At 49.3% G+C, this 15289-nt stretch overlaps 1 protein-coding gene across 1 annotated transcript in view; it reads right to left on the reverse strand.

Annotated features, from left to right (window-relative positions):
- ITGB5 (integrin subunit beta 5) overlaps positions 1 to 13594 on the reverse strand; it is a 58384-nt gene extending 44790 nt beyond the window's left edge. Inside the window, exons 1-3 of the mRNA XM_063400881.1 lie at positions 13354 to 13594; positions 9306 to 9391; positions 2317 to 2521 (exon numbers count right to left, since the gene is read on the reverse strand). Coding sequence (XP_063256951.1) covers positions 2317 to 2521; positions 9306 to 9391; positions 13354 to 13459 — 397 coding nt within the window. The 5' untranslated portion in view covers positions 13460 to 13594. The remainder of the gene's footprint in view (positions 1 to 2316; positions 2522 to 9305; positions 9392 to 13353) is intronic.
- Between the last annotated feature and the right edge of the window lie 1695 nt (positions 13595 to 15289).

The raw sequence follows: 15289 nt of genomic DNA on the forward strand, positions 1-15289 counted from the left end.
TCCAGCCCCCTCCTTCCTCATGTACTGTCGGCACCATCCTCTCCTTAGGGCTTTTGCTGAAAAGTTTTAAACTCAAAGCTTAATTCAGAAATTTTTCTTGGATACCATCATGCGGAGGCAGTGCAGAAACTGGAAAATTTGATTTTGGTCAATTTAGGAACATAAACTGAACAATCATGCTTATCCAGCTTATTCCTGCTCAGTGAGGCTTATGGCTTGATGGGCAACACAGCCTGCATTTACTCATTTTTTAAGTCCTTTTACACTATTTCTATTTCATTTAACTAGGACACACTGCTTCATATCTGGACTCAAGATTATAAAGCAATATTACAAAAACTAAATGCTCAATCCAAAAGCTACCCTGTAAGGACATTAATTTAAGGCTTTTGGAGTTTAGCTGAGGACACAGATTTGGGGATGTGACTTCTGCCACAGGATGATGAGATCAAACTGCCTGGGTGGGAACAGCAAACAATTGAAAATCCACTCCCTTCTGCTTCTGCTTAGTGGTCTAAGAATAAAAGATCACCATTGCCACAGACCTCCACATGAATTTGTCTTTGAAATAGTACACCCCTCATACCCAAAATTAAATCAACATTGTCTCCTTTTGGTCTTGGGTTCACAGGGTGAAACCTGTTCTCCCAAGCTCAAGGATTAATGGATAATTTAAACTGGGCCTGCTAATGCAAGAGTTTAGGAAGTCATCAGCCTGAAGGTGAAGTGCTGCCCAACATCAAAAAGAGAACAAAAATGGGAGATACTGTTACAAACATTTAGGTTTGTCCCTCCTCCTGCAATGACTCTGATGCTCTGCAAGAGGAGCACAGGGAGAGGAGTTCACTGGCCCAGCGTGGGCATTGCTGAGGGGTCCTCAGGGAGATTCCTGTAGCTCAGCCCAGACCTGGAGAGCTTCTCCATCACAAGGAACTGAGGATGGCAATGAGTGTGGTCCCTGCAAGGATGGGCAGAAGCAGCACACCAGCCCTGTGCAGCCCAGGGTTTCCAAGAGCACAGATCCCAGGAGAGATGGATCCCCACACCCTGCCACTGACTGGAGCAGTGGACACTGCATGGGCAACACTGTCCCAGGGGATTGGGAAAGCAGAATTTGCTGAGCACCAGGCACTGTGTGGGGAGGTGGATATACAGGAGGTGAGATGTGGAAGCTGAGCCAGCCCTTTCTGTCAGGAATTGCCTCAAGAAAGAGCAGTAATAACAACTCCCTTTTGCTCCCTCTTTTAACACAATATTCAGTGGCAGAAGCCATCCATCCAAGTGTATGTACAACGCTGACTGCTCTCAGGTATCTGATTTTAAGGCTTTGAAGCAATTTTTTTAGATTTGAGGGTCTGACCAATGAGAGCTGAGGAAGTTAATTGAAAAACATGACAACTTCTAACTTACACAGCTAAAACAAAAACTCCTACAGCAACTGGTAGGCTCTGGACGAGCACTGGTAGCATAAGCACCAGCTCAAACTCCTGTTTTTCTTGGGCAAAATTTCAATATTTCTCTTTTCTGTATGCTCGTGAGAGCTGTCACAAAACTGTAAGCCTTAGAAACCCACACCAATCGCTTATAATGAATCAAGCTTTTATATTTGCTTATCTTTGCAATAAAGAGCTTTTTTTCCCCCTCTTCAGAAATGTCAGCTGCCAAATTTTTGCAAGAATTCTAAACCCACATTAAAGCCTCCCCCCACCATGGAAAAACTTTTGATAACAAGCATGCTCGCATGGCTCAGATGAGCTGTCCCCTTCTAATTTTTAATTAAAAGGAAGAGATTGAAGAAAAGTGATGGCTCAGGAGAATGAAAGAGGGACCTGGCTACAGTCCAAGGCCTGAGTCACAAGTTCAAATCTCCATCTTCTGCCTTGATCCCACAGCTCTTTTGCATACTGACAGAAAACAGATATGTGGGTTTGTTTCCAATTTATAGAAGGAGCTGTCTCAGTTTAGAGTCATGCCCTGTCAGCTTAGTGGAGGAACCAGAGTTATTTTAACTCCTTCCATGCAGTGATCCCATTTTTAAGCTGAGCTGGTTGCTTTTAAGCACATGCAGGTGTTAAGACCATTATTGGTAGCAGTTGTGGGCGGGCTTTGACTGACTTTGCCCAACAGCAGTGTCCTCTCACAGAGGCCACGTGCCCCAGCCCCAAACCTGTTTGTGATGCACTCCCAAAGCTCAGAGGTCTGCAGGGGTCAGCAGCCTCCTGCTTTAGGGGGCTACAGGGCCATGAGCTACAGCGTGCCCTGGGCACATCCTGGCTGCCCTTCCTCCCTCCCCCCACGGAGCCGCTGGGGACTCACCAGGACGAAGATTGAGGGCCACCTTCTGAGGGGTGATCTGGGTGACGTCCAGGTGGCTCTGGCCGGAGCCCTTGCTGCTCAGGGGGATGTTCTGCACCACGCTGATGCTGCTGCTGGGGCTCTCGATGGCCCCGGCGCAGCCGTTCGCTATCAGGTTCTGCAGGAAGTCGCACCGGGACGTGATGGACTTTGTGCTGCCGAAATCCTGGGGGTGAAGAGGGGGGAGTGGAGGGGGATACATCAATGCCACAGCAGGGGCTCTGTTTTGACATGCTGGTATCTAACAGCTAGGTGGTGACAAGGAGAAGCTGGTGTCCCTTGTGATGGCTGTACTTGGAAGGAGCCTGCACTGAGCCTTGAGCCTTTCAAAAGGATCAACCAAAAAAGGAAATTCTATGAGGATTTGAATTTGCTCACAGAGCTCTGAAACAGAAATCTAAGCCTGTGTTTTCTGCCCAGCCACAGCAGCAGCACCTGTTCCCAGCCCTGGCCACAAGAGAGCAAGGCAAAGCCCTTGGTTTGCTGCAGGGACAGCCCATTGCCATCCCTGTTATTTTATGCACGTGCATTGTCTCAAAGGAGCTGTGCAGAAGACAGAAGAAAGGACAAGGAGGTGGCACTGAGGGACACAGGACAAACCCACCAACCCAGAGAGGGCCAAGCAAAGATGTGAAGCTGAAGACAGGCTGGGTGGCTCCCTCTTCCCTGGGCAAGACACCGCACGTCCCCACACAACCCCTGCATGGAGAATAAGGGAGGCGGGAGAAACTCCACGGGAGCTGGTGAAAATGCAGTCTGTGCCCACCACCGGCAGTGAGGCACAGGCAGCAAGGTGAGGGCAGTGGCCCACTCCCAAAGGATGGCCAGGAGTCTCCCAACACCCATCCCAGAGCTCCAGCCCTCGCTCTGAGCCCCGTGCGTGGTGCACAAAGCAGCCTTGTGCAGGGCAGCACTCAGGAACAGCCGGGAACACAATGCACCCTTTTGCAAAGAGCCTGTTTGTTAGAATGCCTTTTTTTTTCCTCCCCAAAAGTGCCAAAGGGAACAAGTCACATGCCCAAAACTTACTGGATTTTCAACAGTCGATTCCTGCTTATTTCTGCACTACAACAATAGAGACACCCCTCTTCAGCTCCAGGGCTGAGGGACTAATACGACATGAAATAATGCAGAGAAGATGCTTGCAGCCATGCCAGCCCCTCCTTCAGCTGTTCAGCCAAAACCAGTGTGGGGCTGAATAAACTTCACTTATTGCTGAAACTCCAGCATGGCAGAGGACAGGAGGGACATCAAGGAGGGAGAGGCTCCTGACAAATCCTCAAGGGGTGATCTCCAGGGGTCCCTCAAGGACAAGCTTGGATACAAGACTCTGGGACAAAGACTGAAGTTTCCAGCTGCATTTTTCTCACTACAAGGTCCTAATGCTATTTGAAAAATGAGAGATTTGCATTCCAGCATCCAGCAGCAGGGTCCGGCCAAGAAACTGAGACGGCACATCAGATGGATGCAAACACAAATTTCTTGGAACGCATCATGTAAACAGATGAACTTCCAAAAAAGGAGGACTGGGACTATTTAAATCATCTCCAGCATGACAAATAAAAATCACAATCCCTCACAAAACAACGCCCAGCCTTTCAGAGCCTTTCAGAGCTGCACATTTCAGGCAGCCTTGGAGAAAAGTTTCTCTCGGATGTGAACTGAACTCAGCAAAAAGCTGGTGGGGTGCAGGTGTGCTCCTGGGCCTGGCCACCCAGCAGCAGGGCACCCACGGGGAGATGCTCTCCTGCTCTCCCAGCACCCAGAGCACAGCTCCAGGTACACACCTCTGCCAGCTCATTTCTGCTGCCACCTATTAGAAAGGACACTCAAAAAAAGTGCTGCAGAAAGCAATACAAAGAGCCCAGGAGTGCAGCTGGGAACTTTTAGTTACTCTCGAGTAATTAACATTGGAGAGAAGCATCCAAACAGGACAATATTTAGGGCTGCTTACATAACTGCAGTTTCTATCAGGTGTTTCCAAGCCTTCCCAGGGCCTGCTCCAAAGAGTCCAAAGGAAGTCCAGGAGGTCAGGGAAAAGCCCCTACACAATTCTTAGGTCAGCAGTGCCTTTGTTCTCCTCCAGTCCCCAGGTCCCCCTTGCTTGATCGAGCTATTTTCTCAAACTTTCCTCTAAAATTGGTCCAGAGGACTTGCCAAAGGGCAGCAATTACTAATTTGCAGCTCCAATCAAATCCAGCTATTTTCTTGTTCTGTGAAAAGCCATATTACCTGAGGTGGAGGAAAATACCCATCCTCAGGGGTGCAAATGTCCGAGGGGAGGGTGGTGCAGCTCAGCACCCAGAGGTGCAGGACTGACCTCTGCTTCACCTTGATTTCTTACCCAGGCAGAGTAACACTGAGCAGGGGGTGACAGTGGCCTTGGGAAAGTCCCAGCTATCACCACTGCACCCTGCAAACAAACACCCAAGCTGCACCCACAGGTCAAAACCCAAAGCCAGAACTGGGGCTACCAGGCACCATCCAACTCTAGTGCAAGGTTTTCTGTGACAGAGAAAATCAAGGCTCATGGAGGTTCAGTAAAGGGAAAAAGGATGAGCAGACCTGGGGAATAAAGGGCATTGCACAGCTCGTGAGAAACCACACCAAAAGGCAGCCCCACAGCAGCTCAGATGCAGCATGCCGGTTCAAACCCCAATTTTCCCCAAGCACGGAACACCCTGGGGTTAGCTGAGCAATTCAGTGTGCCCAGTATATGCTGATTGTCTGCCTGCAGGCCTGCCTGGGCAAGAAATGCAGCAGATGCCCCTCACAAGGGGAAAAACCACCCCAAACTTTGTTTTGTGCCACAGAGGAGCACTCTGGAAGGTCCTCCAGCCCCTGTCAGTAACTCTGGCTGCTCCAGCCCCGTGGGCCAGCCTCGGGGCTAACAAGCTCACAAAGGCAAATGCACACAGGCAGACAGAATGAATGCAGACAACAGCGTGACAATTACATGCTCATCAGTTTGACAGTTTTAAGACAAATTGCTTGGTTCATGCTATAAAAATGGAGAATGGCACTCACTGTATCTAATATCTAATTCCTGACTAGGCATGTCCCTACCGTTCAGCCCATCCTGTTCCCTTTTGCTGAAGGTCTCAATCATTTTTTGCTTTAATCAACTCAGTTCTGCACTAACTCAGTCTGAAACATGCCTGCTTTCTCCCATTAAAAAAAAAATAACTTGACACGTTCCCTTTAGGAACATCCTTGATTTTCTTTCCTCATTCTCTAGGCACACATTTCTGAGATGGGAGAAGATGGGGTAAAAGCACCTGCTGGAAAACAGAGGGTACCACTGGAGAAATTTCCATTCACTTACTCCAAAAGGACATTTCAGTTTAATTAATGTGTATCTCTGATTTCCATGTACACACATAAATGCATCCACATAGGTAATGGATAGATTAACAGTTCATCCACCTAACAAACAAGAGGAGCCTCTGCTCACTGGTACACTGCTCCCCAAAGCAGCAAAAAAGAAAATGTAATGGTGAAAATTCCCCCCCATGCTGGTGCTTCCAAATGCTCTTTTGAAGAGCTTTACCCCCTGCAATCACCCCAGGAAGGTTTGTCACAATCACAACCCTCACGTGTCTATCACACTTGCCCTGGCAGCTCAGGGGACAACACTGAAGCCCCTTCCAGAGCTCCCTGTTCTCCCCAGCAAAGCCAACAAGTCCTGCTCAGCCTGGGCAGCCAGGTGCCACTGCAAAAAATCCAACAAGCGTCCTCCGGTCCTACACACGGAAACCAGGCTGCCACAGGGATACAGCAACCCCACAGGCCAGTGTGCAGTTTCCAGTCAGAATATTTTACCAGCACCACATCAGCACTTTCATTTCCAGCTTCTCCTAGACCTTGCAGATTCCTGAGTTCCAGCATGGATGGAAAGGCTGCAGCAGTCTCCATCACCCCAAGAGCCATTCTCCCTCAAGAGTCCAGTTTCAAGGCATGCTCAGGTGATGGTTAAGGCCACATATTCACACCTCCTCTTCTGAGTGCCACTGAAATCACCACTTTTGAGGCCTGCCTTTCAAGGTATTCTTCCACAAGCCAACAGAATCCATGTCTGCTCCCAAATTTCCAAGAGCCCAAAGACTCGTGGTTTCAGCTCCACAGCCTCCTCCAGCTCAGCAGCCCCTGGAGGCTCTAGGGCTGCTGCTCACCAGAAGCTGCTACCATCAGCTCATCCATCATCACCCCTTTGGATGTGAACAGAGATGCTGAACACAAGCAGAAGTGAAAAGTCCACCCAAGGCAGGGGATGTGATGCACCCTGTACCAACAGGTTAGGAGGTGGCAGTCATAAAGTGAGAGCACCTTGGCTGCTCTGCTGTAAGATCTGTCTGTACACATCCCCTTATCCTCACAGCCCAAGGCAATGTAAATTCAAGGGACCTTATCCCTCCTGGGAAGCTACTGGGACAGGGCTCCCAAAGAAACTGGTATGACAGTACCACCGAGTGAAATTATTGTCCAAATATTTCCTCAGAAGAAATGCAAGAAGGTATATGTACACAGGAAGATCAATTATATATATAACTACACAATATGTGTGTGTGTGTATATATATATATCTCTAAACCATATAACAGTAATCTCTAAGCCTCTAAGTACACATTATATATAGAATTATACTACATGTACTAATAGACTTCTACTATATATATTTTCTGACAAAATTATTAATTGTTGCTTGCAAAGCTGATAAAAGCTGGCGCAATTTGCTCCCAAACATGTAAAGTAAATGCAAAGGGAGCACAAAGTACACACAAATCAGCTGACTGAGGTTCTGCCACCACCACACAGCTGCCATCTGTGGAACCCATTCCAGTATCTTACCCCTGATATTTAAAGAGCTATAAAATTTGACTGGCATATATGCACTCTGGCAACATAGATAGCAAATGGCAGCTAATGGAAAGAGCTAAGGAAAACACATCAAGAGCTATTTAATAAATTTAATAAACCTGATTAGGCTGGAGCAGAGGGAGGGGTAATAAGGTGGTGAAATGACCATGAAAAGAAGGCAGATATTATAGTTTATAATATTACTTTAAAACTTTCTGAAGCTGAAAAATTCCAGGTATCCTTTGAAATCCCATTACCTCACCTGATGACCTCAGCTAAAGTGAAATAATTAGTTTCAAACAGTACATAAAAAAAATACAAAAATACAGAATTAGAATAAGAACTTGCTAAGTTTTAGCATGTAGCATGTAATGGGAACAGCAGCTTTTAAACACGTAGCTCTTGGAACAAAACACCTTGAACTGTATATTTTTAAATAGCTGCTGCAGGCTAAAGGTCAGGAAGTATTACAGGACTTCCCTGTAAACACCCATCTTCCTCCTTGGCCCCTCCATTCCAGTCAGGAATTTTCTTTTTCTTTGGTAACTATCCCGTTTGCATGATAAGAGTCAGGCTGCCAGTCCCATTAGTACAATTAGTGGTCACAGTGACCACCAGATAAACATCTCCACTGCAGCATTCTGCAGAAACTTGTCTTTTGATGCCAAGTTAAAAAAACAAAACAAAACAAAACAAAAACCAACAACAAAACAACAACAACAAAACAAGCACAAGCTATTGGGTACCCCTAGCTTAATAGCCAGCGTTCCTGGATCCAATCTCACCACCACAGATGAGCTGGCTGGAAGAGGAGCTCTTACAGCTGTTTACAAGATGTCTCAGAAGCAAGATCTATTGCTTTACCCTTTCCCTTCTGCACACCAATTGCCTTGCTGGAAAAACACAACCCATGGAAGCTCTTACACTGTCAGGGTGTTTGTAGCATTTGTAAAAGGTTTTCCCTGGAGAGCTGCAACTGTGCTTACCAGTGAAAAACCCAGTGAAGCCCAGCCTCTGCCCTGGAGCTGCAGTTGCCCCAGGCAGGCCTGGCAGGAGGAGGGATGGGAACAGCAGAGGGGACAGAGCCTGCATCCTCAGCTCAGCACCAGCTGCAGCTGGGAGGTGAAGTGAGGGTGAAAAGGGAACAGGCATGGCCACACTAGAGGAATAAGGGTCAGCAGGGGACAGAACAGCATCACCACTGGCCATGCCCATCGAGAGGTTCAAGATCATCCACTGCTCTGGGGTTCTCACATCCCAAAATTGGTTCCTGACACAGCAGCTGTGCCAGCCTGTTTTTTGAATTTTTCCAAACATCTGAAAGCATCCATACTTCTCTCCTGAACACCTAGGACAGGCACTAAGCAGGCAATTGCTTTCTATGCATCAGACATTATTAGGTCTTTCACACACCTTGTTCTCTGGAAATTGTATGTCATCTTGCTAAGACATATACTGGATATTATATATAGATCTAAACTCATGAGCAGCCCCTAGGGAGCAGGGGAAGGTATTTGCAATTCCTCACAAACAAGGAGGAACAATTGAATTATGAGTGAGCAGCTTCAGCATCAACACAAGGATGTATTTTCCCTCTGCTCAGTTACTCTGTGCAACTCACGGCACTAATGCCAGAAGCCTGGGTCACCCCCCCAAAATGACACAATAGATTCAGAAAGGAGAATTATCTTTGTTACAAAGAGCCCATGCCAGGCCACACGACAAGGGACACGTAGCAGGACACTAGCCAGGGGCTTGGGGCTTTTTAGGGAGAGAGCTTTGGAGCAAGGCTCCCTGCAACACAGAGCACATGCAGGAATCCAGCATCCACTGAAAACAAGAAGGTAATTGAAGGGACAGATGCACTGAAGGAACAGTGCTGCTCTGTTGAGAGGGGCCGGTGGGGTCAAAGACTTACTTCCTATGATGTCAAAGAGCTGAGAAGTCGCATACACCCAAAATACACTCGGCATGGAGCATCCTGTGCCCTCACTCACCCCTTGTGGCTCGAGTCAGGAACAGGCAAGGTGAGAAAAGAGCTCCCTTCCAGCACTACAGAAAGCATGGAAGACAAAGGAGATGTGCCCACCTACCTCCTTGGAGCACCAGGCACACTTGGGATGGATGAGGAGACATTCTTCACAGGACGTGGCGCTTCCACTGGTGCACAGATTGAGACCTTCAGCAAGAGACAACAGGATGGTTATTCCACTCCAAAACAGTGTTTAGGAGAGTTCTGAGACATTCTTAATGCTAAACACACTGTAAATTCAAACAAGAGCAAATAATCTGCCAGGAGCCTAGAAGGCAGGAGGAGGTGTAAATCCCTCTTCACCTGTAAGGAGGTCTTGTTTTCTTTTCCTTCCCTAAGGTAAATGAAAAGGACAGAAACTTGCTTTGGGGTGCTGAGAACCTCTAAAATACGACTGAATATGGTCATTTTCCTTTACTCTTTTTCAATGTTTTTGGGTTAATCAAAGAGTCCAGATGCTCATCTGTCTAATCAAATACTCCCATTGCTGTGGACAAAAGGCAATAACTGTTTGACCAGTCTGAAACATGGAGCTGGCTGTCCAAAAGCCCCTGAGATGCTGACTTTAAAGTCACATATTTAGGCACATCTCCTCATTTTTTCTAGCTGAATATAGGGGGGGGCTCTCCCCATAATTTTCATATTAAAGCACTCTTGCCATATACTCGTCTCCCCTTCCCACACAGGTGATTCTGACAGCGGACTCACGTTACAGTAAATGACTTTTATTTTACTACAAGAGACGTTTCCACAGGATATCCAGGTTAAGCCTTGCAGTGTGTTTGCACTGGGACACATCCAAGGCAGCAGGGGTGGAAGACACCGAGGGCTCTCCTTGCCTGTGATGCCAGCAGGGGATCAGCCAGGCTGATGCTCTTTGCTCCAGGAGTGCTGATGTCCGGCAGCACAAGGGGTCCTGAGCAGGTTTCACTCACAAAATCCACAATTTGCGCTTTAAAAATGAAGTGCAACCACACAAGTAAAGTGAAGTAGACATCAATGGGATGGGCTTTGAATGCAGCAGCTTGTTCAAGCATGCCTGTGGCTATGAATGTGCCCTTCGATGCCACTGATGGCCCGGCTCCCCCGGGTGCAGCTATTAACTTCCACTGTCAATAAATGATTAAAGAAATCTTCAGCCGAGGTTTCAGCACAGAGGCTGCACACTCCAAATGAAACGCCTCAGGCTTGAACTCCCAGTCTGCTATTTTTTCCAACCCAAATGTCAATAAAAGCATTGTCAGGCCTCTATTTTCAGCCAGTGGCATCTGCAGATACCAGTGCACCACGCTGCTACTGGGTGGAATCTGCAGATTCCGCACACTTGCCAATAGCTGCTGAAGAGTCCCATGAAGTTTTCTCCTGACCCAAGAACTTTCTGTCATGGGAGCTTTGGAAGAAGGATTTTTGCTGTATCCCCTGTGAGTATTGCACCCAGAAATGGAAAGCCGTGGCTGCCTGGGTCGCTCCCACAAGGGGCTGAGCTGTGAGCACAGGAAGCAGTGAATCAAGCTGGACAGCTGGAGGAAAACCTAGCCAGTGCCCTGGACTAAAAACAAAAAGAGGATAAGTAGGTCCTGTCAGTCACTGCAGAGGCCTGAGCGTGCCAGAGTCCTGCACCTCTGCTGCCCACAAGGTGGTTAACTCTAACCCCAGAGAGCCAAGCCCTGCACTCTCTATGGCTCTCATTGAAACAGCCTCCTTGGCCTCATTCATACCAAACAAGAGCCTTCTTAAGAGTGAGGGTTTTTTTTTATTCCTTCTGGCTGTTACCACATCCCCAGGCATTCCATTCCTTGTTCACATTCAGAAGTTATATTCCAGCTCCTGGACATTGCAAGAGCTCAAAACATAAATAGGGAGTATAAAGCAAAATGTAACTTGTTCAACTGAGTTAAAATTTAGAGAGCAATTAACACTTGCATTTGCAAACCCTGCAACACATCCCAGAGCCTGCCCTTGAGAGCTGCTGCTCTGGCAGCTGTGCACAGGGTAACCCAGAAAAATAATGGGCTTTATGTAGCAAATAATTGCATTTGTACCCTGGCTACCCAGCCCTGGCTCTCCCACAGCTTCACTTGCCCATGTGCATGGAAATATTTACTTCCATTCCTGACTGCTGGATTTTTGAGGGTTTACTTAGTCACAGTAGTAGCTGAATGAAAACCCAGGTCTCCTGCTTCCAGTGCGTGCCATGACCAAAGCAGCCCACGCTCCTGTGGCCAGCCATGGGGTGACATTCCTCACGGTGGCTGCTTTTGAAGTTTCCAAGTATGCTTTTCTTTCCACTCTGTAGCAACACTAAACCATTTCCAGCATTGTTGTGAAAACAGAGCTTTGTGAAGCCCTCCAATTTTAGACTGAAACCTGAGCTTTTTAAGTTGGGGCAGAAACACAGAGGGTTTTCCAGATGCAAGTCTTTGCTGTGCTTGATTCAGTGCAGTCTTTCCCGAATGAGGCAGAGCAAGGACCTGATGATGCTCATGCCAGTGCAGATCCTTGGATATGCTGGGGCAAGTCACCCAGTGAGACTGGAAGGAGCTCAGTCTGCTCTTTGCACTGTGATACATTTAGTGAAACCACTCCTGAAAAATCAGCTAAACTTCTTATAATGGAGGAAATTCCATCCAGGATTTAGCCGGGATTACTCTGAAGGTAAATAATCCACCCCCACAGATTGCTGAGCTGCACAGCCCACATGCAGCCCTTCATACTGATGCCACTGAGTCCTAAGCCCTGAACCCTATTTATTTTGCACAGCAGTCTGCAGCAAGCACAAAGAACATCTCAAATGACATCCTTCTCTTGGACTGAGCTGCAGCAGAGCCCAAAAAAGCAGAAGACGGTGTATCCCACTAGACAGCAGAGATTTTAGTACATCAAACTGCAGATGGAGAGCAAGATAGCAAACTCTGATGAAAGGTACTCAGCAAATTTACTCATAAAGATGCTCCAGGCAATCAGACCTCATTTTAAACCTGTTCTGCAAGAAATCCTAGTTTGGGCAGCTCCTCAAACGGAGGTGAATGTACTGGCTTGCTTAGGGAAGACAGAGGAGAGAAAAAAAAAAAAAAAAGTGATGCACTTTGTACAGCTAAGAGTGCAAAAAGAGAATTTCATCTGTACTTGCAATAACCATTCGAATAGACTTGTCCTCGAGATGGTCTGCTGCAATACTGAACCATCAATTTCATGGATTAGACACACAGACAAAAAAAAATAGTTAAGAAAACCTCTTCTGAGCTTTTGCAGTTATGTGCCACTCTGCGAGATGAGCCTCTTCCTAAGATTACTCATTAAAATATCAAGCACTGACAGTAAGTCTGGAATGGTGGACTTAGGCATTTTGTGGGCTGCCTTCTTATGAAAAACTTTCCCCAAGTGCTCAGAGAGGAGGAAAACCCTATTTCCAGTACTGCTGGAGCAGAGTTACAAACGGCACTGCAGTCCACGTGTGTGTGGAAACCGAGAGCATCCCCAGGGGGGACAAGGACATCTCTCTCTGGGTGCCACGCAGACGAGGGGGGACGGTACAAGGTGCAGGTGAGGAACGATACAAGGTGCGGGCGTGGAGAGCGGTCACCGGCAGCGCGACAGCCCGTGCGTGGCTTTCTGCTGCTGCTCCTCATCCCATCACACACACAGCGCGCAGGCAAACATCCCGGGGAAGTGCTTATCCCTGAACAGAAGTGGCCGCAGCCGCTTCCATTCGGAATATCTAGAGAGAGCGAGGCACATAAATAAATAGCAGTTGCACGCTTTTTAAGGCGAAGGTGTGACACCCCGCGGACGCGCTCCGTGCCCCGCAGCGCTGCCGGAGCGCGGGTCCGCCCGCAGCCGGGGCACGGCGAGGGATGTGCCGAGAGCCCCGGCAGCGGCACCCCCGGGCACGGGGACAGCGGGGACAGCGGGGACAGCGGGGACCCGCGTCCCGCCGGCTGCGGGCGCACAGCAAAGCGGGCGCCGGGGGGAGGCACCGCGAAGAGAGGGGCGAGATGAGGAAAGAACACGGACGGTAACAGAGAGCACCGAGGCAGGTCTGGGGGACAAGCCGCCTTCCGGAGCGGCGCTGGCAGGGCCCGGGGCGGCGGGAGCGGAGCGGCCCTTACCTCTGCCGGGCTGCAGCGGGGCGGCCAGGAGGAGGAGGCGGAGGAGGAGGAGCGGGGGGGGCCGGCGGGCGGCGGCGGGGGCCGGCAGCCCCCCTCGGCGGGGCATGGTGCGGCGGCCGGGGCGGCCGGGCTGCCCTTCCCGGCCGGGCCCTCCCCGCCGCCTTTTGTGCGGCCGCGGCGGCGGCGGGAGGAGGAGGCGGGGGCGGTGCCGCGGAGCTGCCCGGGGGCGGCGGGACGGGACGGGGCGGCGTGCGGGTCCCCTGTCCGTGCGCCTCTCCGCGTGTCCGTGGGTCTGTCCCGCTCCCGAGGGTGCCTCCCCGCCCCGTGCAGGGAGGCGTAGCCCCGTCCGCTGCGGGCGCGGAGCGGGACCCGCGGGCACGGCCGGGCCCCCGCACAGGGACACGGACACGCACAGGCTGCCCCTGCAGAGGCACGGAGCCGCAGGGACAGCCACGGACAGACAGGCGGGGCGTGCGCGGACACACGGACACGGGCACGCACACGGATGTGCCCGCAGGCACAGCAGGAATGCGCGCCCTCGCTCGCAGCAGGGCTTGCACTCGTTCCCCAGGGGTCAGTGCCTGCTCCTACGTGGCATTTCTCCTGCTTCGGGGATTCTCTCTGTGCAGACAGAGCGTGCCCGTTCCCTGACGGGCTCGCTGAGCCGGGGCACCCGCGCAGCGCTGCGCTCGCTGTCTGGCGGATCTTGGCACGGTCCGCGCCCGCCGCCTGGGACAGCGACATCGAGAGGAAGCATCGGGTTTATGATCCTGTTTGGGTTGCTGGAGAGTTTTCGGTATTCTTCTGCTTTTAAATTAAATCATAAATCATCCCTGGAGCTGATCATTGATTTTAAAAGCAGTTTATAGCAACAGGTAAGTTGCCCATGACCTGCAGACCTGCATGACACCCTCATGTCTACTAGATCTCACCATCAGATTTTGCTTAAAACACACACGTTGTGTTTTAAGCAGACTCTCAGACAGAAGTGATTAACTGTAATGCCACCTGCCAAAATTTCCCCTTACTTGGATTGATTTCCAACGCTGCTTTCACAAACTTTGCTGATTTCTTCAACCCCTTCACGCCCCGGGAGAAACCAGGTTTGGGTTTGAAGTGACTGTTTGTTGTTTTAGGAAATACACGCCCACAAAAGTTGTAACATTTTAACTGTTCCGGCGCTGCTAAATCAAACCTAGTCCTGGTGTGTCTGTAGGAGCATCACAACCATACTGCTTGCAGCCAGTGCAAAAATATCACTAAATGCCTCATTTAAAACCTCATTAGGAGTGGGGTATGTGGGACAGGCAATAACCTACAAGCTGCCCTCGAGCTGTTAGCCAGCTTGTGTGTGGGGGGAAAGGGACAGCATCAGCTCTCCCTTTTATCCCAAAAAACACAAGGTACATGCTGTCACCCTTTATTAATAATAAAATTAATAATGGCCATGTTGGGACTAACCTGAACATGCAAGATGTGGTGTATGGAGACTTCAAAGCAGGTTGTTCCTCTGTGGAATATTTTTAATGTTCCTGTGGGGGAAAAAAAAAAAAAAAAAAAAAAAAAGAAAAAAAGAAAATGAAATGCAGATCCTGCACTTGCAAGAGAAAGTACTCAATATGAGCATTACTGCCCAGAGAAGCCTTGTGTGGACCCAGAAGTCCCTTCTTGGATCTTGTGGCCATGCCCAAATTCTCCAAGACACAACTACAAGTAGAAGTACCCATGGACAGACTCACGTTTGAGAGCTTTAAACTATTCCTGGTTGTAGGAGCAGGCAGACACTCGTCCCTTGTCCCTGTGTCCTGCCATGCTGCCCCAAAAACACCGGGTAAAGGAGCAGATGCACAGGGGCAAATGATGAATGAGCAAGGGGGAAAAGGAAAAGCAGGGGCATGGCGTAAAGAAACTCCTTGGAGGGAAAGAAACCACTTTG

The sequence above is a fragment of the Prinia subflava genome, chromosome 6 (assembly GCF_021018805.1).
Source record: "Prinia subflava isolate CZ2003 ecotype Zambia chromosome 6, Cam_Psub_1.2, whole genome shotgun sequence".
In the NCBI taxonomy this organism is placed as follows: Eukaryota; Metazoa; Chordata; class Aves; order Passeriformes; family Cisticolidae; genus Prinia; species Prinia subflava.